Here is a 27727-nt window from a genome sequence, read left to right on the forward strand (position 1 = left end):
TGGAAGTGCAGGCAGCAGTGACCCAGCACTGCGTCCATCACACGGCAGCTGCAGCACGCACCGCTCCCACCTCGCTCCCAGGCACACGCTGCTCAGCCAGGCAGGAATCACACTGGAATACAGAATTATCCTGCCTCAATCAGTTTGTCTCTAAGGCGTATCGTTTGGAGGGAAGGAGGGTGGTGAAAGATGTCTGCAGACATGATTTTTTTGTTAATTAAGCTGTGCACATTCCAGCTCTCGCTGACGGCAAAGGGAGCACCCGCGGCCTCACCTACGAGCTGCAGGAACCTGCCCAGGCAATCATTTGGCAAATCCCACGTCTGGATGTGTTCTGGCAGGCAAGCACAGCTGCGGTGTAGGTTCACTGGCTTGGCAGCTCTTTCCCTTCTTTCCTGTGAGCATTTTATAAGTGTTAAGTTAGTGGTTTCCTTGCCCTGGCTCAAAACTGAGTCTGCTTGTCCCTGACAGCCTCGTTTCAGGACAGGATGGAGAGGGATCAACAACGTGCACGACTCACCGAGCAACAGCCAGGCTCAACTTGTGACCAACCCTCTGCTGTTCTGGAAGGAAGCACTGGGTTAGGTTTTGATGTTGGATTGCCTGGGAGAGCTGTTTGTTTAAAGACAAAACCAGTTCAGTAATCAAGAAGGTCTCCATGCCAAACGACATCTCGCCCGCTCTGTTACGCAGCTCTGGACTGGATCAGAAGAGTTTTAAAATAAAGATTACCAGGTCAGTCAACAAGAAATTAATACAAAGATAGGAGGAAAAGACCTGTATTAAATTCTCTACATTAGATGTAGGCTAAGGATGCAGGAATTTTGTGGACCGGTTGCTACTTTCCCCCACCACAACACACACACACTGAAAATAAACACAAAACCAGGCTTTGCTCATTTTACAAAAATAGCTCTTATGAGATTTAATGCCTGTCTCCATTTTACAGATGTTCCAGACAAAAATCAACCTCCATATTTTATATATAAGAACAGAACTTGTGACAAGCTGGAACATCCTCTCTGAGCTTGAGTGAGTGTAGAAGGTCACCTGGGTAAAACCTGCCTTTAGCTTGTTCAAAATATCTGTGGTAACGTCAAGTGTTCCCAATAATGATCCAGAAAAACAACAAAAATAGACATAAACCCCAGACTTCACAAGAGAAACAGTGATTCCTTACAGTACAGATAAGGAATATCTGGTTAGGTAATTAAAAAATGCACCAATGTTTTCATGAACTATTAAGCAAAAATGGCTACTATAGAGTTATATAAGGGAGCACCTACAGGTTGAATCTCTTCTGCTTAACTTAATTAGGAAGCTAAAAAAGACAGAAGAGAACCTTACCCTGGCGAGGTTATCTTCATTACCTGGAAGTTCTGCAACCACAGGCAAAACAAGGCGAGTATTTTCCCCTCTTGAGAGGCAAGGAGGCTGCGTTTTGAGATTTCCTATTTTACAATTTGGCCTCCCAGACAAGATTTCCAAAGCAATTGCTAAAACCGTCTCAAGTTAAGATATAAATAAATAAAGAGGAGTGACAGGACTCCCATGGGATATCCTGACTTATGCTACAGCAGAAAATAGTCTCTTAAATCTGAGCACGGAGTGGTTTGAAATAATTTACACGTGATCCATACCCTGTGACGTGCCTCTTATTTTTGGTTCTTGTTCTCTCAGGCATTTAGGAGATTTATGTGGGATTTCAGTGAGATTAACCATATGCACTCCCAGGAGTTCTGGATGTTGTCACACCTGCCAAGGAATCTAAAGGTGAGGCCTGCTGCCTCACCACGACGCTTAATGAGGACAGGATGGGATTTTAATTAATTTAGCTGATTCTTTGAGCGTTGCTGTTTTAGTCTTGAGTGTGCACGTCTAGACTGAGAGCAGAGTTCCAGGAGAGACAGCAGCACTGTGGATTAGCACTTATTAGTCCAGTCTCACAGCAAGTAGAAAAGACTCAAGTCACTCTTCAAGTTGGTTTGAGGACCAGGGGAATAGTGATGAAGCCTCACTATCCACCTAAAGCACACGCTGCGGGCTCAGCAGAGGTAACCTGGGATCCCTGCCCTTCCCTGAAGGCAGCAGGGGAGGTCGGGCACCCTTTAATTCCGGGACTCCGAGGACGTCGGGCTGCGAACGGTCGACATCAGGTGGGATTTGTACGTCTTGCTCAGGCCGGTCATCCAGAACTTGAGGAGTTTGACATTGTCCTCCTCTGCAGCTCCCAGAATGCTCAGCAGTTTTTGGGTATCCTCCTTGGGTCTGCTGTCCACTTTAGTGAATTTAAAGAGGACTTTCACTTTACTGCAGGAAGAAGAGATTCCTGTCATTATCAGATGGACTCAACATGCCATCAAACAGGGAACAAGGAGGAGCTGGAGCTTCTCTTGGCACCTACTGCAACTAAATCTCAATAAAAGCTTCAACCAGTGTTTTATTGAAAGGATTCTCATGCTTTGATGAAGGAGGGTGATTAGTTAGGGAGATAACTCATTTTCAGCAATAATGGGCATATCTCTAGTTTGTTTTTTTTCATTCTAGCGGAAAGTAGAACAATTAATTGTGACAACTTGGAAGACACATCCAGTGCCCATGTGCCTTCAGGTAAATTCACCAAGTCGTGATGTTCCATGAATTATTTCACATGACTGACTGCTCTCCCTTTACAGCTACCTGCACCTCTGAAATGCAGTGCCTGAAGGCAGGACCCGGGCATGTGTTTGGGTGTTACCTGTGCTGGGGCATGGCCACACTGACAGGCAGAGAGGGATTTGCATATTTAATCCTCCTACCCAAGGTGAGGCAGACAGGTGTTGTCATGCAGGTAACCTACAGATGTGTGAACCGAAGCATAAAGGTTAAGAACTGCTGAAAGCCAAAAAGAGAGTTAGGACTAGAGTAGAAAATTCTTAACTCCTGACTTAATTTGTTCCTGTAAATCCAACTCCTGCTGAACTTCAGCAGAAATCACCTGACTGAAGTGTGTCCTGCACTCTGCTGTTACTGCTCCAGGGGCAGCAGCAAAGCTGCTGAAAGCAAGGTAGCTGTACTTACTTCATCCACTCCTCCTTCAGGCAAACAAGGCACTGATCCACAACATCCACGGAGAGGTTCTGGTTGGTCAGGGCAGCTTCGATCTTGTTCAAGATTGTTGGGCCAACTGCAGGAGCAGAAAAAAGGGGGAAAGGGTGAGAAAGAGGACACACGAGCTAAAGGTTACTGCTTACACCTTTACTACTGCTAATTGTTAAATATATCCCCCAGTGGCCTGCTGGGATTTCACTTCCATGGGAGAGGAGCTAAAGATCATCCCATTAGAAAAACATCTGACCCAGGAAGCAACATGGAATTTAGTGAAGGACCCTGGGACACCCAAACAGGTTCAGGGGCCTTTGTTTTTAATTCAGACCCACTTTTAAACTCCTGATTAGCTTTTGTTGTGCCCTCACCAAGATCACTAAAAACACAAGGTTATGAAAAAACCTTCACGTTTCTTTGTATGATATACAAACATACATATAAAAATATAAACCCTCAACTTATATTTGATTTAATGTTCCTCTTGTTAAGGGCAGTTCAAGGATACTTAATGAAAAAATAAACTAGCAACCAGCTCAAGGACCACTTTTTGGAAGTCCCTAGGAGACTTTTTTCCCAGCAGTCCATGGCCTAGAAAGTTTGATGATGTGGTGGAGAAGAGACCTTCCAGTGACTATTTTTGTCCAGACATGCATCTGACTGGATGGAAAATAAACTGGTGTATTTATACATTTGGGATCAACAACAGGAAGAGCACTATGGAGAGAGCAAGTCTCTGCTTTGCATCTCTGCCTTCAGGGACAGAGAGCAAGGATAAGCCACGTGCTGTGTCTTTTGAGACACTCAGTGAGGCCAATTCATCTAAATTAAGACTTCCCAGAAAAGACAAGACTGATGGACCTGACTCAAATCACCTCTAGGTGCAAGTGTTCAGCTGCTGGAAGGAAGTAGGTAAAATTCAGTAAAAAAGTTTGGGTATTTCTCTATCAGTCATATCTGACTACCAAGTGGAACATGGAAAATTAGTGATGTCACGGACCTTACAAGTCAGTCTTACTCAAAATAAACACACAAGTATTTCAGGATTGAAAGCGTTCACTGTGGGTTACAGAATTTCCCTACAATTTTTCTCATACCTATGTTACAGAATCCATTTCTCGTTTATGAAAATGAATAAGCAAAATGCTGATCTGGTAGAGCAAATCTTTTACAATTGAACAATCTGTGGTGAACCTCACCTCAAACAGCCAAGCCCCTGCTGAATACTGACCTGGCTTCTACCCAAACCTCCTTAAGGGCCAGTACATGAAAACCAGTTAAAGATCAAGACGCTCTTTTAATCTCGGGGACAGAGGTTCTTTCTGCTTCCAAATCACCCACCTCGATCTGCTGCAACGGGGCTCCCACTGGTGACAACGAACTCGTACTTGTTGAGGGACTGCTCATCATCAAACAGGGTTGGGTAGAGGCTGGAGCGGGTGGCAGCACGGACTTCCACCAGGACTGCAAACTCTGGAGCAACAAGAGCCCAAAAGAGCGTGAGCTGTGCCAGCCCAGGTTCCAAAACACAGCTACAGACCCACCTATGGTCAGTGCCTAGAGAAGGCGTCACATCCTACAGCCACCGACCAGGCAAAGACACGGGGAAAACGAAATGAAGTGGTTTGGGCTTTGTTTCATGCAGCCAATAGTTATTTAAACAAAATTTAAAAAGCAAATAAATATCTAGCGTTCTTTGAACACGACATGACAGGGAGGGGAGGGGGTTCTGCACCAGGTTCTTACCAGATGAGAGGATGTGGGGCGGGATGAGGACGTGCGGGCTCAGGCCCAGGAAGTTGCAGCGATAGGCTTCCTCGTACTGGTCACTGTAGGGGATGATCCGCACACACCCGACGGGCAGCATCGTCTGCAGGGGGAAACCAGCCAAGAGGAACTCTGGAATCAAACAGGTGAGTACCACTCTCTCCCTAACTTCCAGGGCTAACCAAGACCTGGAGCGCTGCTTAGGCAGATGCTCCTGATTTGGGGGATCAAAGGAACCTACTCAGCTTGAGAGCCCCTGCAGTCCTGCTGAGGACAAGCAAGATGTCCAAAGGTTGAGGGGATTTTGTTTTGTGCACGTTTTTGGGGTTTATTTTTGGTTGCTGTTTTTTTTCAAAATCACATAATTTAGAACATACTCTTCACAAGACTACGTGTCAGGGGCAGATCATTATAAGGGCTGGAGTAGTAGAGATGTAAAAATATGCAGCCAAGGAATAAAGGAAAGCGTTTTACCCGTAGGACATCAAAGGCAGACTGGACAAGATCCATATCCCGAGCTTTCCAGATGACCTGGTTCCCCATCAGAACATGCCAAGCCAGCATTCGGAATGCTGATGCCCCAAGAACCTGGAAGAAAAAAACCCCAAACATTCTGCATTGCTTGCAATAATGAGTGAAATGTCTAGTTTGTCCTGTTAAAAACATGAGGAAAATGGCTAGACATGGATGTGGAAATTTAACACGTGAACCTTGGGCACATGAACGTTCTCCCTCAGCCAGGTCACTGGGAGCACAGGAGAAAAACAAGATCCATATAGAATAATTTTTTCTATTTGTAAATTATTTTTCCCTCTGAATTTTTTTTTTTTTTTAAAGCAAATACTACTTGGCTTTGAAGATGCTGCACAATCTCTGTATTAAATTACTGTCACTGTTCTTGGGAAGAAGAGAAGTGCAGGATTTGAGAGAAATCATCTGATCCCACCCCACATGACTGATGATCACCAGAGGCCCACGTGAGGAGGGGAGTGTGCCCAGAGCTGCAGTTCACATCGTGTTCCTGGCTGGGCAGGCACTGTGCTGAACACAGCACCAGGCAATGTGCAGACTGCAGGAAATAAATGTATCTTTAAAAAGAAAACCCCAACATTATCAGGAGAAAAGAGCCCGTGAACTCTGCAGCCTTTCTCACCTGCCTCATGTGCCTGAGAGAGCGAAAGACAGACAACCTCCTGTGAGCTACGTTCCAGCTGTTGCAATCTGGCATCAGAGATGGTTCAGGGGAGCTTTTGGACAGCTCCTGCCCTTCCACAACATCTGGCTGGGAAGAAGGTTTCTCTTCTTCCTCAGAGCCGTCCCAGCCTTCCGACTCTTCTTTCAGATCTAGCGAAAAATAAATTTTAAAAAAAGGCAGATTGGTCATAAAAACTGCTGCTCTCTAGGAATGGAAACTGGAAAGTGCTCACATGCTGCAGCCATGTGATTTTGGGTGTATGTGGGAAGAGAGAGCTCAGAACACAGAGACTTAAAGTACTGGCAGCAGCAGAGACACACCTAAGTGTTAATTCAGATAAAAAATAACTACTGAAGGGTGAAGAAGGGACTTTCATCTTTCAGAACAAAAGTCACATTTTTTTGATCAGCTATGTTCTCTATTCTTCTTTTAAAGTTATGGACAAAGCTTTGTAGATTCTACTCTACGTGGTTAATGAAATAATCCAATGCAGGGAAAAAACCCCAAACTCTGATCTTTAACTTTTAGAAAGTTTGTAGAAAAAGAAGCAAGAAATCCATATGTTGTGACTGCAAATCCTTCTGACTGTGGAGACTCTCTGAGAGAGCCAGCCCAGCCACAAAGAACAATAATCTTGATGATGCAACACTGCTACTCAAGTGACAAACACCACGTGCAGAGAGCCTTTGCGGTGCCTGGAGCTGCTGCAGAGACGACCAGGAAGGTAGAGCTGATGAGCAATGGCTGTGCTTGAGATGCTGATCACAGGACTCAGTGTTTCATCATCTAAAGCATCCTCAGAGGGTCTTTGCAGCTCTGGAAGCCTCTGTCTCACCTGCAAGTTTTTCCATCTGAACGAGGGTGTCTTCTGTGGGAGCTCCCTCCAGAAGCTTCTCTGTAAGCCGGCTACCACAAGCCTTCAGAAGCCTGGAGGCATTGAAGGGAAGAGAAGCAGAGTCAATGCAGCTTGCCAGGTGCAGAAATCCAGTAAGAAACTTGATGTCACGATGTCAAACAAAACATCCAACCACCAACCACTGTGTGCTACCTTCCAGCACATCCCTGTGCTCTCCTCAGCGTGGGACTATCGGCCCATCTTACAATCCCTGCCATGCAAAGCCATCCAGATCCCGGCATTCTGCAATTTCTTTGTGCAGAATGCTTATCCCCCATCCAAATCACATGCCAGTGTTGCAACCCTCCCTGTGGCATCTTTCCAGGGAGGTTTAACGAGCCAGCTGGGCACTGGAGCAACTGGACTCTCTCAGAGCCCCATGGCTGCACCTCCCACGCCACTGATCGCAGCACAGGGGCACTCCCAGGTGAACCACCACAGTTTGTCACGTGTGAATTCGAGGTGCAACACACGGAGGGTAGGAGCATCTTTTATTCCTTTCTTCCACACTGCAAAACCTTTCCATCTGCATAGCCATGGCTTCTATTAGCTGCCACGTTAGTTTTACTTCACAGCAAAATGACTTTTTTTTTTTTTTTTTGTCCCAAAGACATCAGTGTTCGCTCCTTCTAATTCAGATGCTACTTAGCAAAGACTCAAAAAAAAACAAAAAAAAACAAAAAAAAAAAAAACAAAAAAAAAAAAAAAAAAAAACAAACAAAAAAAAAAAAAAAAAAAAAAAAAAACAACAAAAAAAAAAAAAAAAAAAAAAAAAACCAAACACTCAAATGACATTCCCGCTCTTTCAGGATATGGCAGCATCCTCCTGAGGAAGGAGCTGCACGAGCTGAGAAGCGCAGTGGCGTTACCAAGCAAAGGAGGTGTGCAGGCAGGCCCAGAGGTTCTCGTCGTTGGTCAGGGACGTCAGGGAGCGCGCGGCGTTCCCGTTGCGCTGGTGCAGGAAGGGGGTGAAGGCCGTGTTCATGCGCTGCGCACGCTGGGGGCACCCAAACTGCTCTGCCTCAAACACCTGCACACACAGCCAGCGTCACAGACTGCAGGAGATCCGGCGTTTGCACAGAGCTCAGGCAAAAAAAACAAAACACCACAGCAAAAATACCAAGTGAAAAGGGTGTGTCACACACGCTCATCCAATCGTGGGAAAACAGAGAGAAGGGACATTTTATTCTCAGGTGGACTAAAGCTATCACTTGTGTCCCAAAATCACTGTCCTTCTCAGATTTACTTGCTTACATTTGTAACAAAGCTGTTCTCTACGAGGCCCGTGAAAAGCACGGAGTGTTTCAAATGACATAAACACCCTGTTCCTTCCCTCCCACATCCCCAGACACAGAATCCTGGAATGGTCTGGGCTGGAAAGATCGACTTGTTCCAACTCCCCTGCCACCTTCCATGAGACCAGGATGCTCCAAGCCCTGTCCAACCTGGCTGGGAACACTTGCAGGGATGGGGATACACAGCATCCTCCTGGGCCTTGTGTCAGTCTTAATGACCACCCTGGCATGAGCTGGATCAGCTTTCTGACTCAGACCCACCTTCAGCGCTTTGCCCTGGAGCTCATCAATGATGCCTCTGATTTTTCCCAACAAGAAAGGCCAGGAGTTGATGAGGTAAATCCGGTCCATCATGATGGTGATGATGCTGTACCAGCGCTGGAAACCTCGTGCCAGGCTGTCTTTGATAAAGAAGGTGTGGCTGAACACAAAACCATGCTGTTCATCTCCGAAAAAAATAGGGCCTTCACGTCCTGGGCAGACCTGAAGGGAAGGGACACACACCAGAGTCATTAAACACATCACAGAGTAACCAACTGAACAGTTTCCTGCACTTTAACATCCACTTGGTGAATAAATGAAGCCTTTTTACGCTACTGTCCCAAAAGTGTGGTCCAACAGCCTTCCAGAGGTATCCTACAAACACTCCAAATCCTTCAATTTAACTGTATTTTAAGAATTCAGCTCCATTCAGCTACAATACTGAGAATCCAGAAGGAATTTTGCTGATCCTGACACACAAATTCTCATTAATCTGTAAGGTTTTTCCTTCATGTCTGTTAGAGGATGAGTATTAATGGTCTACAAAGGGCACTCAATGCCACATTCAGAGTTTTTTACAAAAACCAGGTTATCTTACCATGAAAAATAATAAGCACAAGGAACAAAACCAAGAAGGGGATATTTTTGGCCTCACAAGGTGAGAGGAAGGAACCCTTGACGTCACCAAAGATCAAGCTTAAAAAATAGCCCCACTCCTGGAATAAACAGACTTCTGTGCCTGTCTTTCCACCTGGTCCCCTCCATGTTTCAGTCTGCACAGAGCAGCCAGGATCAGCAACGGAATATCTTGGATTTGAAGTGGTGCAGGAGCCATAAACAGCGTTTCCCTGTCCTCCAAGGCAGGTACCTCACAGCTGAGGCTGCGGACGCAGGCCTGGCGCACGATGCTGAACAGCTGGGGGTGGTTTGGGTGCTGGTGGCTGACGTACTTGATGGAGGTTTCTTTGTCGTGGCTGACGTACCCCGGGTGTCCTCCTGCAAGAGAGCGGCAGCCCTGAAGGCAGAAAAAGCAAATCCAGCCATAAATGAGCATGCAGTTATCTCAGGTTTCCAAAGAGCTCTGACTGTTCACTCCAAAGCACCATAAAATGTTATTTACACACGGAGACAGGAACACAAAACTCCGAGGGCAAGGAAGGTGAGTCAGGGTCAGGATTTGAACCCAGCTCCTCACACAAAATTCTGACATACTTCCTCTGCTCTTGTGCTCATTTTCCACTATTTTAACTGAACTGTGAACTTGGTGCTGGCTCTACAGCTGGTAAAGTTCAGTTACAGCAGCTGTGAAACCAACTGGCCAAACAAAACTGGCCACAACTGAAGGGAAAGTAAATAATAAATATGTCAGAAGAAGTACTGGTAGAAGACAAGTATGAGAATCACAGAATCATGGAATGGTTTGGGTTGGAATGGGACCTTAAAGATCACCTCATTCCACCCCCTGCCATGGGCAGGGACACTTTCCACTATCCCAGGTTGCTCCAAGCCCTGTCCAGTCTGGCCTTGGACACTTCCAGGGATCCAGGGGCAGCCACAGCTTCTCTGGGCACCCTGTGGAAGGGCCTCACCACCCTGACAGAGAAGCATTTCTTTAGAATATCTAACCTAAATTTCCCCTCTTTCAGTTTCAACACAATACTCCTTATCCTAACACTGCAGCTCTTGATGGAGAGTCCCTCTCTGGATTCCCTGCAGGCCCCTTCAGACACTGGAAGGTTGCTGAGAGGCCTCCACTCAAACTTCTGTTCTCCAGCCCTGAACGACTGAGAATACATATTTTTCCTATTGTTTTAATTGTTTTTGCATTTTTTTTTGTTTCCTGACCAATACTGCTCTTAAAATTACTATTAACAAATGATCTGACCTAACCTAATGAAGTAAAAGCTCTTTGAGGATGAGGAAAGCGTTTCTCAGCCACAAGAGAATCATAGATCACAGAGCTAAAGAGTCCTCAAGGTCCAGTCAAGTCAACAACAGCTCCTTCATCATCTTGTCATGGATCATCAGGATTAGAGTGAGGGCTAGCTTGCAGTTTATGAGGACTTTGAGATCTCCTGGCACCAACACATCCAAAACAAGTGCTGTTCACGTTTTTATTTGCCTCTAAACAATTCAATTTGCATCAGAGAATCCCAGAGCCCTTTAGCCCAAGCCAAGGACACCGATGCCCACGCACAGATTTCCACACTTGCCTCACACATGTCTGATTTCTTTGGCCCTGGGCTGCTGGAGTCGGCGCTGGCCCCTTCAGCCGGGCTGTGCGAGCGGATGCGGCTGCTCATCTGAATCCCACCTTCCTCCTCCTCCGCCTGCTCATTCTGCCCGGAGATGTCCCCGCTGCCGGCGCCCTGCGGGAGCGGCGAGTGCAGGACCTCGGTGCAGAACAGGGTGCGAGGGCCGTGGAGCTCACAGAAATGGCACAGGGCAACGATAGCGTTCATAGTGAGGGCTCAGCACACCCGCCAGGCCTCCTGCAGCCAGGGACAGAGCGCACGGTCAGCACACGGGATGTCACGGCATCTCCCAGCCCTCCCTGGTGCCAGCTCTGCTCTGCATCCCACCGGGAGCAGCTGGCCGTAAGCTCAGCCTGAGCCTGAGTCCAACCTGTGAGCGATCCCCACCTTGTCACCCAGAGCGGAGCACTGAGTGCCATGTCCAGCCTCTCCTTAAACGCCTCCAGGGATGGTGACTCCAGCACCGCCCTGGGCATTCCACTGATCCAGGACCAACCTTCTGTTTGCTGGTGGGATGGCCTCGACCAACCCAACCTGCCATGCCCAGATCCCCAACGCTAAGCCAGGACACCTCAGGCCCCATGGGGGTGAATGGGGCTGGAGCAATCCCTCATGCCCAGATACCTCCAGTCTTACAGGGGCAGGTTCAGGAAATCCCAGAATGGTTTGGGTTGAGGGAACCTTGGAAATCATCCAGCACAACCCCCTGCCATGGGCAGAGACCAATTCCACCAGACCAGGTTGCTCCAAGCCCCATCCAGCCTGGGGCTGGTCACTTCCAGGGATGGGGCAGCCAGAGCTTCTCTGGACACAACCTGTGCCAGGGTCTCACCACCCTCACAGGTAAATTTCTTCCCAATACCCCATCTAACCCTGCTGTCAGTGTGAAGCCCTTCCCCCTTCTCCTGTCACTCCAGACCCCTGTCTTGTTCCATCTTCCCTGTAAGTTCCATTTAGGTACTGGAAGGCCACAATTAGGTCACACCAAAGCCTCCTCGTTTCTAGGTTGAACAACAACAGTTCTTCCAGCCGTTCCTCAAAGGACAGCGGCTCATCCCTCTGATCAACTTGGTGGCCTCCTCTGGATCAAGGCTGAGGTCGCGCAGACCATACCCCAGCGCTCAGAGCCTCAGGCCGGAACGGGCCGGCCCTACCGAACGCCCACGGACCCGAACGCCTCAGGCCTTACCAGAAACGGGCCGACCCGTCCCGCCGGGCCCAGTGTCCGATTTCCCGTGCCCGGTCACCCCCGCCCAGCCCCCGTTCCCCGTGCCCGGAGCCCCCGCTCACCGCGGCTGCCCCGGCCCGTCCCGTGTCCGCGGGCACCTGACACCGACTGACCCACGGCCCGTACCACCCTGACTGCCAGCTGGGGGGGAGACAGGGGCAGACAGCTCCCCACCCGCGCTCCTGCCGCCGCCGCGGAGAAGAGAGAAGATGGAGAACAAGGTAGGGAAGAGAGAGATGAGAAGCCCGTTCGTACCGCGGGACTGAGCTGGCCGTCCCGCCGCTCTCCCGGGGAGCAGCCACCCCCCGGCTGCCGCAGTGGCTCGGCCCAAGGCCGCCCTGTCCACAGGGGCCGGGCGGAGCCATTACCTCAAGGGAGGGGAACATGAGGAGCTGTGGAAGGCGCCTCCTCCCCTTCCGCGCTACACCTGCCCCTCTGTCACGGCGTAGAGGGGGAACAGCGGTGTCCGATCACCTGGAACACGAGAAGAAACCAGCGGCAGCCAGCGACTCGTGGGTGCCACACCGGGAGCGGGCCGCGCTCCCCCCGCGGGGTGGTACGGGCCGCGCATGGGTCACGTGACCCGCGGGCTCTGGGAGGGGCGCCGGGGCGGCCCCGGGCGGAGCCCCCGACGGAGCCGGGACCGGGACCGGAATCGGGACCGGAGCTTGGGCTGGAGCGTGCCGCGATAACGAGCTTCGGCATCGGCTGCCGCACAGCCCCTTCCCGGTGCTTCCCCTCGCCTCAGGGCGGTGCCGTGTTCTCCGCAGGCTCGGCGCGACTTCTCCGTTGGAGGGAGACTCAGCACCTACCGTCTGTCTTGATTCCTTAAAGTGCTTAGAATGTAAGATTATGGCAGATGAAGGTTTCGAAGTATTGTCGTTTCCCGATTTATAAAGCAGCTCTAGGGAGGTATTTACACAGGTACAGCCCGGGAAGGGCAGGGGAGCAAACAACCAAATTAAACCTCTTCAGCCTGTTCATTTCCATTAAACTACTCCTGCTTTTTTCCAGGGTATCAAGTTTAAGTATTAAAGGATTGTTTAACTCTAGGAATCTATGACGGAAGGTTAAACCAAATTCCATGTGAGCTACTAGGCTTCAAAATAATAAAGTACCAGATTCCTCCCTGCCCTTTGGAATTGCCCTTTACTGAGTTTTGAATACCTGAATCTGAACAAAAGTAGTAAATTTTCAAGAAGATAACAGCATAGATTATTCAACTGGGTAAAACTTGTACTTTAATCCCAAGAAAGAGCAACTATTGCTGATGCCACTACAAGACCTCTGGATCCAAGCAGCCACACGTGGACTAATAATTATGTCTCTGATTAAAACAATAGCCAGATGGTCAGCAAGATTGATTATGACAGAAACACAGAGCTCAGACACAAATCCCAGAATGGTTTGGGTTGGAAGGACCTTATGGACCTTTGCATTCCAACTCCCTGCCACGGGCAGGGATGTCTACACTAGACCAGGTTGCTCAGAATAAAAGCATTCCATCCAAAATCCCAAAGCCCATCTCAGACAAGGACCTGCAGCAGCACTTCTCAAGAAAGACACTAAAGAAATATTTCTATGTGGAATTGCTCAGGAGAGGTCTGAGAAGCCACCAGCAGGGCTGGAACAACTCTGGAGCAGAGGGCACTGCCACACACAGCAGGCAACCAGCAGCCGCCCCAGTCAGCCAAAATCACCTGAAAAAGCAGCTAGAAGAGATTCCCCCCCCCCAAAAAAAAAATCAAGGAAACCCCAAATACAAAAGACCTGCAACCTCATTTAAGACAAACTAAGAACGACTCATTTGTTATCTTTATTTTCCGATAGTACATTTAAACAGCTTCTCAGGACTAACCTCCCAGGCCAGCGTGGCCACGTGGAGAACATTTCCTAGGTTATACAGATCGCCTATGACAACACAAACACGGGGCTGTGGCTGTGCTGTGGGACACACAGGGAAGTTGTGGAGAAGGAGGCAGCTGGAGTTACGCCATGGAGCGATGGCTCAGCAGAGGTCACGCACTGGGGCTCCTCAGTGGCACAAAAACAGGAGCGGGGGCTTGCACACAAACAGCTTCAAACCATTCCTTCTCAGAAACGTTTCAAAATCTCACAGTGACTGGCCTAGAGACCCCTCCTGTGGCTATGAACTGCAGCTGCACATCTGAAGCTGCTTTCAGAAGTGCATTTTGTGTCTTTGCTAATTAACATGCATCAAAATCGGAGTCAGATATCAAAGCATGCACTCAAGTATTCCCTGGACGCATCTTGTGTAGGATGAGAAGAAACAGCCACGGGACCCCTGAGAGTCCAAGCTGGGAGGAGCACAGCACACAGTGTTCCTGGATTTGAGCAAAAGTCCTTCTGCAGTAAACACAAATTAAAACCAGAAAGCCCAAGTGTTCTCGAGGCCTCTCAGCTGACCACAGCACAGGCAATTAGTTCCAAGACTTGGAAGGAGCTGCTTCATTAAAAATCTGACTTAATTTCAGTGCTATCTCAAGACGTGCAGATGCCAGACCATGTGTGTTTATCAAACTAGGACTTAAAAGCCCTTCCCTGGAGCACTTTTGGTGAATGCTTTATCTACTGATTCTACAGGTGGGACCTGACTTTGAATTTCTAACAGAATTCAGACATTAACAGCACAGCTAGCACGCCAGAAAAGGAACCTCAGCAGTTCTCTAACGTTAAAAGCATTTGCCCTCTTAAAAATCAGATACATAATGGAATACATCACTTGAAACTATTACACAGCTATTTTTGCCATCCTTTTGATGTGAGCATGGATTTCTCTGTTTAGGCAAGAAAAAAGAAGAGAAAAATCTAGAGCTATTTGCCAGCTGCATAGATTACTCTGCTTCTAGTTCCACAGCTGGAAAACCATCCTTCAACTCTCAGCAGGTAAATCCATGCTCACTAACAGGAACTAGTAGAGTAAAAATGGACATTCCTGTTCTTTTTCCAACTCTGTGACAGCATCCTGAATACATTCTCCCCTGGCACAGGAGCCCCTTGGCAAGGAGAGTTGAGCCAGGCACATTTCTGGATGGGTGGGGTTTGGGGTCAGCTGTTTGCAGACCCTTCTGTGAGTGCCACACGTTGTAGTAACAAACACCCTGTTTGGGGCTCGAGCCACAGCATCACTAATTACTCATTTAACACTTCCACGGGACCAGAGGGGAAAATGGTGTGTGTTCAGCATTAAAATCACTGCAGGATTAATTAGGATAAAAACGTTCAAAATCATAATTCTTTTCTAGTTACAAGACTCGTAAGGCGAGTTATGAAGAACCCCAAGATTTTGCTTAAAGATCGGATATAAAAGTTGTCCCAATGAAATTCTCTCTGGCAGGACGTGATGAGCTGCTCACACTATAAACCCTCCACTGTGTTCAATACTAAACTGCTATTTTATACCTTCAAAAACATCCTTCACCACCAACCACAACCTGGGACGCCTCTCCTCACCAGAAAGCAGCACCCTGCTGTCACAGAGGCTCTGCTAGAGTCACGACACCGGTTTTAAGTGAAAACCCCAACACTTCTGTATCAGCACTGGAAGCACAAATGGAATATTTTCAATCACAGGTGACCTCAATACATACAAACTTCACACAGCAAGGGCCAGGAATGCTCAGCTCCCACCTGGAAACAAGCTGGCAGGATAGCAGGAGCAAGCAGCTCCTGGTTTCAGGTGTTTCAGTAGGAAGCAGTGGCTGCTGCTTTCTAGTTTTCTGACTTGATGACAGGTTTATTTCTGCCTGACAGGAAGGTGTTTGAACAGTGAGAATCTTCAGATACACAAGAACAACAGAAAATGAAACAGCCTGTTGATTTAAGGGGTGAAGCACTTTAAAGAATCCAATAAGAAAATTTTAAAGTTTAAAATACTAAGTTAAAAACCAGGTACCATTCCAACATGTTGTATCTGAATAAAACCTTGCATTTTGAGAGCTGTATAGAATTCTGTTTATGTTCCATGCAGAAACACTGGTTTCCACCAAAGAAACTATCAGCCTGTTGAATACCTTCATGCCAGTTGCACAGGAACAAACATTTAAATTTCTTTCAGTGTAAACAATTTCCTATCTAGAACCCTTCAGAACACCAACGTTTTCCAAATATCCTTTTGTTTAGGTCTAGTAAGTTTCATCTAAGAGCAAATAATATTAGCAGATATTTTGTACCAGAAACTTAAAATCATAAACAGCTGTCATGTATGTTTTCCATATATGATTCCTACTTTGCAGCAAACTTCCTTACAAGGACACGCTGATATCCTCATCCTTTTGGGAAGAACAGTCCTTATTTCCTCATTTAACACACAGACCAGCTACACTGGGCATATGCAAATTCTCCACATTACAATTTGCTTGAACTCCACCCCTCTGCCCCCACCACACATACGAGAAATCTGCACTTTGAGCCAACTTTAAATACAGAGTAATGAACCAATAATTATCTTGCAAGTGAACCAACACTAGTTTGTATTCTTCCCTGAATAACACTTTTTTTTTTGCAGAAGAGAAGGACTGCTACAGAAACACGGCAACATTCAAACCCTTTAAAACAAAAGGTAGATTATTTAATGCATTAACAATGTTAATCTGAAGATAAATAAATCCACAACAGACTTTCAAGTTTCTTTTGAGATTTCCTTTTTCTTTGCAGAGAATATTTCTGATATTATACAGTACTGAGAGGGTGTTCTTTTATTTTCTTAATGTCCAGGTGAAAAGCAAAGCTCAGTTCTCTCTGCCCTCTTCGTGGAACTCCTCAATGCCCCGTTCCAGGCGTGATTCTTTCATAAGCTTTTACTTGAAAGCGGAGTGGTGAGCAACATTAATTTCAAGAATAACTGGATGGTTTGGTCCCTGAGTCATCTTCTTGAGAGCCCATACTCTAAAAGGAAAAGAGTTACTTCTGTTCAGAAACAGGTCTGCAGGCTTGAGAAAGACAGCTCTTTGAAGTGAACAGGTAAGAAAATAAAGTGCCTATGAAATAACATGCACTGAATTTTCTGGTTGAAATCACTGCAGGATTAATTAGGAAAAAGCACCTTCAAAAATAATAAATTATCTTTACGATGTCTCATGATGTTTATGCACATATTAATAATGTGTAATAACAACACTGTAAATACTGGCATTCAGTACAACATACTCACTGCACTGAATGAATCTCTTACATGACATTAAATCCATTACCTTCTGCACAAACTGAGGGTTCACAGTGATCTCTTGATCCATGGCTTTCAGTCGTTCATCAAGCTCTATACATTTCAGCATCTTAAAAATATGTATGAAATGGATTACATCATCCAGCTTGTACCTGATCTTCAAGACATTTCATGGCTGTGCCATGTAGAACAAATAACTTTTGCAAATAACTAAAGTTCCACATCAAAATGTTCTCATCCCTGACATCCCAAACAAAAGTGTCAGACCGTATTTTATTCCCTTCATTTGAACAGCCCTTTTTAAGGCCATTGATAGACAGTCCCATGAGGCTCAACCACCTTAACCTACAGGCAGGTTATTGAGAGCCAGTGGAACTGATCCAAGTTTAAAACCCTAAAAACAATCTTTCTAATCCATTCAAGGATCTTCCCATCACCAACAGCAAGCAGTCAGTCTCCTAAAACAGCTCAAGCTATGCAGGACACAACAGGGAACATCTAAAACCCATAAAAATACTGTGAAATAGTCAAATAATGATTTACAGTCCTCTATATCTAAGTTACTACACTGGCTTCTGCCAATAACTCTCTGATTACAGACTACGGTTCTTTGGTAAGAATTCCAAAATCAGTAAAAGATTTACCTCCTGATCAATGTTATGAAGCATAGCTGGATTGTTATATTTTTCAGGATTATCATGGAAACAGACCATACCATCTTTCTGATTAATACTTGCAAAGATTTCACCATCTTCTATCTGAAATGACAGAGGGTTTAATAGAAGTTATCACCAAGAACAGAATTTCCAACACACAGACTCTGTGGAATTGCCTTTAACTTGGTTGCTGTTATTTCCCACAGGTTCCCCATGCCTTATCTTACATGGACAACAGCTTTTTAATTTTTTGAGAACTGTCTCAACAGCACAGCAGACTGCCAACATTTCCCTGAAAAAGAACTGCTCAGGATGTGTACTGCCAACCCAAACACTACTTTTGGGACAGTTTAACCAAGTCAGAGGTCTTACCATGTGGAGGACGTATTTTTCTGCTTCTTGGGGCCCCGACAGCTGCACTCGACTTGCCATGTCTTGTAATGACAATGTTAAAAACGTCTGAAATTTACAAAGTTTGAAAGTGTTAAAACTGCGTGTTTAGGATGTTCCTGTTGATGCTTCATGGTCTGTGTAACCTGACTATGAAAGTTTGATGGGAAGGAACAAGTGCAGCACACAATTATTAGAGGGCTCATGAGAGTGAGTCAGTTCTTCCTCCAGATATTAATTTGTTACACTGAGCACGTATGGAGTCATTACTCATTCCAGCAACTGCATTTTACACCAGACAGCCCTGACCATGTCCAACCTCATTCTCTCAACTTTTTACAAACACAAGTGTCCACCCCTTGAATTTCCTTTAAGAGATGCATATATAAAGCTCCTTATGAGATTTGTTTCCTACTGCAACAAATATAATTTGAGCTTGCCAAAAAAAAAAACCCAAAACAAAGCGCTTTCCCCAATCACCTTTCAGGAATAATCTGATCTCTCAGCTGAAGGAGCAAATCACTTCAGTGCTTCTGTTTTTCCTTTCATTTCAGACATTTCCAAAATCTGTCCCATTCCCTCACTCTTTTTTAATAAAGTGGCCTGTAAAGTTCAGTTTTCCTACTTTTTGAATAGGGATGAAGGTCACTGGGTTGCAGCACTCACTTTTTTGATTACCTACAAAAACCTCATGGGCAAACCCCCCTGACAGACAGATTGAGTCACCTTTTAAATAATGCATAAGCACCCAACTGATTTGTTTTCCTTTACAGGACATTCTAGTCTCCTTTGTTTCAGACACAAATCTCAGTTTTAATAATTTCTCTGCCACATTACTCTGTTATCACTTAGCTCTAAATGGGATATATTTCAGAAATTCACTCTTAGAGGAAAACCGCTCACAGCTTCTCTTACCTTGGTTAGCCTCTGAATATTCTTTTTGTAGAGAGATGACAAGCATTGCTTGACCAGCCCCATATTGTTATCTCTCGTGAAAGTTTCACTGTGTTTGTTCACCAGATTTCGAAGCTCCGAGGGTTTATTTGTTGAATAAACTTGTGCTAATTCATGGTAAGCATTGCTAAGAGGCTGCAATTAGAAAAATGAGAACCCTTCTTAAAGAACACAGTGTTCATCCAGCCTCACAAAACTTATTCAGTGCTCCAACATGAGAAGCCATGCAGGCATTGAAATAAATTTAAGTAGCTTGGGCATTTCTCATAAAAAAGACAGGGTGCCCATACGTGGCTTTATGGCAATGACAGACCCTCACACACTAAATCTGTATACTGCAGTGTAACATTTAATAAACATCATTCCAGGACCTCTGTGTGACAGTTTTACTTACAGCAGTGTGAAAAAAAAAACTCTCTCAACTGATCAGCTGAGTTTGAGGTAAATATTGCCAGTAACTGCCTGTCCATTGTATTTGTTCTGCCCTCTAAGACATCCATCCTTGACCACAGTGGGTGACAGCATCGACTGCAGAGACTCAGAGGGTGAAACCAGTTCACCCAAACGACCCTAAAATGCTTTGAGCTTGTTTATTAGTCTCTGAAATTAGAAGAATTTTGGAACTCTCTAAAATTTTGGTCACAAATCAACAAACTCAGTGTTAAATAAGAACTAACTTTTAGAATTGTATTACTTAGGATCAGAATCCTCTCAGTAGCAGTTTTGTGTCCCACTCTACACCTCCTAATCTGAATGTTTAGGGACTCCTAACTCTCATTTTTTTTCAGAAGCTTTTATTCTTTAAAAGCTGGGGTTTGGGAATAAACTGTTTAGCACTTTGTGCTTCAATCAGATGAAGTTACAGGTCAAATCTTTTCATAATGACACTGCAGCTTGAAAGCCAATTGAAATCTGAGTATTTTTTAAATTCTGACATAAAAAGCTATAAAGGAATGTGCAGTATCAGCAAAAGGAATATTGATTAGTACTATTCAACACTGAAGTTTTCCTAAATTTTAAAAACATGTATCACTGACATCATACAATCATAATGGTTTGGGCTGGAAGGGACCTTCAAGTTCATCTCACTCCAAACCCCTGCCCGGGACAGGGACACCTTCCACTGTTACACATTTACAAATTCAGATTTGTTGATCTATTATTTAAATGCATTTGCAATACTTACCTTAATGAATCTACCAACTATCTGTGAAGTGTATTTTGGTAGCTGCTGAACTTTACCAAGTAGTATCAAAGAAACTAGGATATACTTTTTATATGATTCCAACATAATGTGACTGACTGCCATGGCTGGAGTAGTTATTGCCTAAGCAAGAGAGAAAGAAATGGAACAGAAATTTAGTCTGCTTACTGGAAGATCCTGGTAGCTACTGCATGAGCAAAAAAATCAATTTCAAGCTGCATGCAGACATATGAAATGCTCCTTTGAGCAGTGAAGCTTAACTAACTTCTGTCAAAATTAATTATCCAGACATACGCAAAAAAAGGGAAATTTTATACGAGCTACTCAAAACATATCACATTACAGTGGTGCCTGTCTTAAAATAGACCTGCTCAGATAGAATCAAAACTTCCTTCCTTGGAATATATCTAAAGCTGTACCAGAAATCACCTGTAGCTACTTGTGAACCTGCATTTACACAGACCCTCAAATTTTATAAAGCTATTGCATTATCAGAGGTCTGCAGAATATGAAAAAGGGATTTTAGTTCACTATGATACTGGAACTACTCAAGAGCTGACCCTCATTTACAAAAAAGAAAAATGTGGCATCAATTTGTTTTGCGCATTTCACAGCATTTCCCTCACATACAACATTTTCCCAATTTTATTACTTGTATTTCCTTCCCAGATAAAGCAAAACCAGCAAATATTATAACAGCCATGAATAAGCAAAACTCCCCTCATTAAAGTAGCAAAGGTCTTAGCAAAACCACTGGACTGTTTTTTAAGGACACACAACCGTGTGTCAGCCTGCGACCTGTTTCTGTGCTGCAGTTTTAAGCAGGCAGCTGAAAAATATTTATAGTGAGATAAATTTAACATCACCCTTTGAGCTGCACAGCTTTATGCAATGAGGCTGTGAGACACTTAAAGGAAAACATCTCCAAAGAAAACATCTCCAAAGACAGTTTTGCGTGTGCCAGTTCAAAGCTGCTGTGTTTTCTCAGCATTGTTACGCATCTACTTCTGCCTTTCCAGACATCACACTTCAGACTCATAATTCCATTTCAAGTTACCTGTTCATAAAAGTAGAGTGCTCTTTCAAAGTTCTTTAGCCCAGTGTATATCATCCCACCATAGTAGTAGTAACATAAAAAGTGCTTCGCATCATATGCCCCATTCTCTTTACAAATATCCATCATGTCCACATCTAGATACGGGAGGGCAGGTTTAAAGCATTTTGCTAACAAACAGAGCTACAAGAAAATAAATCAAGTTTTCATATATTAGCCATTTCCATTCAAGTTTCCATGAGAAGGAGCTGAAATTAAATTAATTAGTAGTACTGCATAAATACCACTCTTCCATGAGTTAAAAAACAGAAAAACAGAGCATGTCAGTAGTGGAATAAAACAGGTTGAAAATCTTTAACACAGATTATGAACTGTTATAAAATTATCTGACCCCTAAAAAAATTAAACTCTGACAGATCTGTTTGAAACTCCAGGGCTGCCAGACTACTGTGCTGGCAGCACTAAATATTGCTGTGAACATTCCTGTCCAACCCTGAATCCCAGGAGCCAAGAATGAGACAGAAGTACAAATGCAGGCCAAAGACACCAAGACAAACATGTCTTTCGTCAGACTTGAGCAGACAGCAGCTGGATATTACACTGATACCACCCAAGGTAAGTTCAGTGTGACTTTCAGCCCACAGAGAACAGATGTCAAAGGACTTTCTGAAGTCACCAACAAAATTAAAGATCTGAGGACATGCACCGAACATTTAAAATTAGTAATTAATCTGCACATCAGACTCAGATTTTATTTCAGTATATCATATTATTTACTACTGGAAAAAAAAACAACAAACAAACAAAAATCCAGTTGAAAATCCATTCTTACGCTGCAATATGTGAACATGCATTTCCTTGAAGGTTTATAGGTATTTTATAAGCTTTTATTCTCACAAAAGGCCCTTCTGATCCCCTTACCTGGCAGAGATCTGCGTGTATTGAGGTCAGCTGGTTTGTGTTCATCTGCATCTTGTCTATGGCTTGTCTGAGAATGCTAATTCCTCGCAGGGGCTGTCAGAAATTACATCTCTTTCAGATAATTTCTCATAGATGGCAGCACATTGGATCTTATGTTGACACTTACAAATGAAAAATAACACTAATTGACAGGTTCCATTAAATAATAGTTAACTTGAGGTTCCCTTTTTTTAGGACATCGCAGCCTCTTGGAAAATAAAATTAACCCTGCCCTACACAACTTCTCCTGATAAAGTGATCAATTCTGCTCCACAAAGCCAATCTCACCAGGAATGCAGTAATCTGTATCAATAAGAAAACCTTCCTCGATTCCCTGACTCCATCTAAACTCCCAACAAAGACTAAAGACAAGGTTCTCACTTCACTCCACTTAGAAGCAGAGATCAAATCTCGTCTGTCTCGGGCTAGACTTCACCAAAGTAGCCTGAAAAAGTCAGGATTGTAGCAACAAAACCACTGGTCACGTATTTCTTAATCAAGCTTCCTGCACATTTTAAGGTGTTTCATTAAGGACATTATATAACACCAGTGAGAATAACAGTGAAGCTAAAATCACTGACTCACCCTTGCAGCTCTCTCCTCTACTCATGCACACATTGTCTCAAGAACACTCCTGGCACTACAGATCTCCTATTTAATGTGAGAGAATGTGTTTGAAGGCTTTCTCCCCCAAAAATTATCTTCCTTAGGTTTTCCTTAGAGAAATCTTAGAATTTTGCGTTTGGTTCATTACCTTTCAGTAAATTTAACAACTAAAGAGCTGTACAGAAACACTTGATGTGAAGTTAGTGGTAAATCTTTATGGAGTAAGAGGCTGGTGACACCCCCTTTAAGCCTTGGGCATGGAGTAGCTTATTTGTACTAGATGATACTTGCTCACCTGTTTTCTCTCCACAAGGGCATTTGTTAACTGGTGGCACAGGCCAGCAACTAAACACAGTAAAAAACAAACAAACAAAAAACACCTCAGTGAAAAAACAGTATTACCAAACTATCCAAAAATCTATCAAGTCTGAAATTAGGCTGAACTTACAAGTGTCTGTTGCATATCTAATGTGTTCTCCATTGCAAGTGCTGATAAAAAGCTGCACCTGTGAGAATAACGTTTCGAAATCAGGGATGCTGGGCATAGAAAACTTCACAAACCTGAAATAAAAGAAACAAAAGGTTTAGCACCTATTGCTTGGAGATTCATTAAAACAAATCATTTTCATTGCTAAGTCTCTGCATGTAGGTGCTTGCAAACACAAATCCAAAGTGCTTATGATACATGGCATAGGATTTCCCCAGTAGCTGCACAACAACATCTGAAACACCTTTCTATGCACAACATAATTCTCAATTTAGTGCAAACTACAATGGCAAAGATAATTTTCAGTATTACCAGTATTTTGTTTCAAAAGAGTAGTAGTACAAGTAATAGGATTTTGATCTTTCCCTTGAAAGAGAAATGTAAAATAGCAGTGGAACCTGCAGATAGTTCACTTGAAGTCAGATATAGCCAGTTTGAAATTCAAGACTAAATACCTTAGTTCAGCATCCCCAAGGGAACTCAAGTTTTATCTTAAACTCCAGACAGCAGCAAGAGCCTCAGTGTTGTCTGAAGACAAACACCCCAGACCCATGATAAAAGCCTGTTTTTTACTGGAATAAAATGTCTTGCTCCATGCTTACAGTTCAGTGTATTAATGCCCTGAAAATAAAGATTTTAAAGCTCATTCTATACCCTTTTGCTGAACACATATGGAAAAACACTTATGGAATCCCAGGCTCGTGTTGGGAGGGACCTTAAAGCCCATCCAGTTCCAATCCCTGCCATGGGCAGGGACACCTTCCACTAACCCAGGTTGTTCCAAGCCCTGTCCAGCCCGGCCTTGGACACGTCCAGGGACCCAGGGGCAGCCCCAGCTTCTCTGGACAACCTCTGCCAGTGCCAGAACAAAACATTTTGCTTGGTTGACAGTTCAGCTAATTGCCTGACGTTTTAATATTTAATTAAAAGCAAGCAGCACTTACAAGACAGCAAGAACACCTAGCGAGTGTTCCTGTACATCCAGGGCACCGAGCACTGTATCCAGATGAGAAAGATTTTTTGCTAGCAGCTCTCCACTTTTATTGATCAGTTCACAAAGCTGGGTCATTTGCCCTGAAAAATAAAAAGCATTGTTGTCAAAGCCTAATTAGAGAACATTCACCCATTCCCACATCTCATTATAACCTGCTCCCCCATGTAACCTCAGGAAATAATAGTATCACCCCAAGTTTTAATTTTCTACCCACCCCATTTTTTTATAAAACAAATACCAGAGCTTGTTCCTTGCTGGTCCTCAAGTGCTACCCAACTTTCAGATGTGCTCATAAGCATTTTTTTGAAGTAGACATTAAAGTTACAAGTAATACCGACAACAAAATATTTAAAAACCCATCCTTACATTTACTTTGTATAATTAAAACTACAGTGTTATTCTATATGCTGTGAGCTATGAACACAGCATGAAAAGTGACTGCTTTGAATGAGGAAGGTATGGTAAGCACCAAAACCCTTAGAAAGAAAGCAGATCCATTCCCATGAACTGCTTTCAAACTCTTCCTCCCCCACAATTAACTGAATGAATTAAAACTACGTCCTTCTGAAGCAGAGTATTGTTTCAATGTTCAATCCCAGCAGATTAGAGAGAAAAAAACAGAGGTTCTCTCATCCTTAACAAAAGTCTCCATAAAATGAGGTATAGTGCCTCCATTCAGAGAGATTTACACTACCCTCAGGTCTCTGGCCTTTTCCTTTGAGAAAGGAAAAGCAGGGAAGTTCTAACAATGAAATGTTAGTTTTGAAGTGACAGAGGGATCAAAGATTCCAAATGGGGGACTACAGCCCACAAACTTGCTTCCAAAACTGTTCTCCATATGGAATTAAAAAAAGGCATAAGCATGGGAAGGGATGGGGCTTGTAAAACTCTATGTACTTTGATAAAGGTGTTCAGGCACTGCAAACTCCTAGTTCTGGTATCCTCCCTATTCCAGAAATCCACCCCTTTTACAGTTCTATCACTTAGCAGTCACCTAAAAACAAAACAAACCCCCAAACAGACTCTGAGCAAACTGGTCTGGTGGAGGGTGCCCCTGTCCATGGCAAGGGTTGGAATGAGATGGCCTTCAAGGTTTCTTCCAACCCCAACCATTCTGGGATTCTGTGATCTATCCCTCTACCCAAACACCAAACAACTTACAGTCCAAGCAGAAATTCCAGTACCAGGTCCAACTAAATGTCCCTTTCTGTCACCACCCAGGTGACAGTCAGAAATGACAGTCAGAAATCACCACAAGTACACACACTGATCCTCGGTGCTCTCACATCCAACTGCCTGTCCGGCTCTGGATTTACTTTCACAGAATCCCAGAATGATTTGGGTTGGGACTTCAAAGATCATCTCATCCCAAACCTCAGCCATGGACACTTTCTGCTATCCCCAGGTTGCTCCAAGCCCTGTCCAGCCTGTCCTTGGACACTTCCAGGGATCCAGGGGCAGCCACAGCTTCTCTGGGCACCCCGTGCCAGGGCCTCCATGCCCTCACAGGGGAAGAATTCTTTCCTAATATCCAAATTAACCTTACTCTTTTGTTATTATGAAGCCATCCCCCCTTTCCTGTCCCTCCAGGCCCTTATAAATAGTCTCTCCTCCTTCTCTTTCCTGTAGCTCCCTCCAGATACTGGAAGGGCACAATCAGGCCACCCCAGAGCCTGCTCTTTTCCAGGCTGAACAATCCAGATTTTCTCAGCCTTTCCTCATCCCTCCAATGATCTCGGTGGCCTCATCTGGACTTGCTCCACCAGGTCCATGTCCTTGCTGTGCTGGGGACTTTCTCACAGAGAACATCTCCCTGGCTCATCCCTAATGGGAGAACTTACAGAAAGAAAACAAGTCTCTCCTTGAGCCTTCTGCATCCCCAAAACTCTGTGATAGAAAGCTCTCCCGCTCAATGACAGGAGAACAAAGATCCATCTTCCATCTGCTTTGTACACACTCCTTACAGATATAAATCGTTTCTAAATTAGAAATACTTTGTATTTATTAAGTGAAACCAGAGTAAGAGAAAGCTGGAGCTCAACCCAAGAACTGCCAGAGAGAAAACCTGGGGCCATGGTGGGAAACATCAATTTTTCATCAGCTTTCATCAGAGGAAACATCTCAGGCGGAGACCAGTCAGAACACATTTCACAGAGCATCAACACATAGGGAAAGTTCAAGAACCAGGAAACGCTGCGCCCACACACAGTAAAATTAGGAGTTTGGCAGCGAAACTAAGGAATTCCAACTGCGATTATTAAAACCCCTTGTGGACACGTGGTTACAGTCTCAGATCTGTCACACAGTTCCGTGGTGGGGCGGGACTCTGTCCACGCTCTGCTTGGAAATGTAGAACACGGACACTTGGACAATTCAGAAATATATTTTAAACCAAACTTATCACAACCTGCCTGTTCATTAGGGAGGCGACAGGCTGGGCCACACAATCCCAATTAAAGCCCGAGCGATGCTCGCTCCTCCCCCTATTTTAAAGGCTCAGATTTTGGCAGCATCACCGGCGCGGGCTCCGCTACCGAAACCACCCCCTGGGAGAACCACGGAGCTCCGTGAGAGCACCGCCGGTCCCTCGTGCCATGTCACACCGCCGGGATCCCTTCGGGGCTGCCCCGAATTAACCCCGGCACGGGCCCCGCAGCTCCGGGGCTGCAGCACCCCGGACCCGCGCCTGAGGGAGCGCCGTGCGAGAGGGCAGGCCCCGGCCCGCCGCCCCGTCACCCGCGCGGTTTGACGAGCTCCATCGGTCTTCGCCGTCCTCCCTCGGCCCCGCGGGCCCGCCCCGTCCTCCCGGTCTCCCCGGCCGGTCCCGTCCCCCTCACCCTGGGCCGAGAGCTGCCGGACGCTGTTGACGAACTGCTCCAGGGCCGACGCCATCTTGGCGGCTCGCGCCGCGGCCGCGCGCGCTGAGGGGCGGGGCGGGGCGGGGGGAGCGGCGCGCGCCGGGAGCCGCCGCCCGCCGCCCGCCAATGAGGGCCGGCCGCGGGAGCCGCGCGACGCCCGCCGCCCGCGCGCCGCTTCCGCCGCCTCTCGCGAGAAGCGCGGTCGCTATGGCAACCGCCGGCCCCGCGTCAGGCGCGCGGGCGGGGCCGTGACTCAGCAGCGCTCCGGGGGGGTGGTGACGTCACGGCGCGTCACCGCTCGGCGACATGAGGCCTTCCGCGACAGCGGGGACCACCGCGACATGCGGGCCTCGCGACATGAGGCCGTCGTTTCACCGGGGGCCCACGTGATAAGGGACC

General features: G+C 45.5%; 2 protein-coding genes across 3 annotated transcripts; both read right to left on the reverse strand.

The window, feature by feature from the left end:
* Positions 1-896: 896 nt before the first annotated feature.
* FLCN (folliculin) lies at positions 897-12279 on the reverse strand. 2 transcript variants are annotated; one of them, XM_040079021.2, is made up of 12 exons: positions 12236-12279; positions 10711-10989; positions 9366-9512; positions 8498-8719; positions 7811-7971; positions 6882-6973; positions 6005-6195; positions 5326-5439; positions 4831-4954; positions 4426-4557; positions 3061-3166; positions 897-2310 (listed from the first exon to the last, which is right to left on the reverse strand). In XM_040079021.2, the coding sequence occupies exons 2-12, from the start codon at positions 10957-10959 to the stop codon at positions 2109-2111; spliced, it is 1740 nt and encodes a 579-aa protein (XP_039934955.1). In that variant the 5' UTR covers positions 10960-10989; positions 12236-12279; the 3' UTR covers positions 897-2108. The 2 variants fall into 2 exon arrangements, with proteins under 2 accessions (XP_039934955.1, XP_039934954.1); XM_040079020.1 differs by lacking the exon at positions 12236-12279 and adding an exon at positions 12043-12149.
* A 4270-nt stretch (positions 12280-16549) lies between these two features.
* On the reverse strand, positions 16550-27406 carry COPS3 (COP9 signalosome subunit 3). Its single transcript, XM_040078903.2, has 12 exons — positions 27308-27406; positions 24421-24550; positions 23438-23550; positions 23285-23334; positions 22345-22437; positions 21427-21606; positions 20352-20492; positions 19127-19300; positions 18194-18280; positions 17810-17923; positions 17194-17274; positions 16550-16888 (listed from the first exon to the last, which is right to left on the reverse strand). The coding sequence occupies exons 1-12, from the start codon at positions 27360-27362 to the stop codon at positions 16835-16837; spliced, it is 1272 nt and encodes a 423-aa protein (XP_039934837.1). The 5' UTR covers positions 27363-27406; the 3' UTR covers positions 16550-16834.
* Positions 27407-27727: the final 321 nt, after the last annotated feature.

This window comes from Hirundo rustica, chromosome 15, assembly GCF_015227805.2.
Source record: "Hirundo rustica isolate bHirRus1 chromosome 15, bHirRus1.pri.v3, whole genome shotgun sequence".
NCBI lineage: Eukaryota > Metazoa > Chordata > Aves > Passeriformes > Hirundinidae > Hirundo > Hirundo rustica.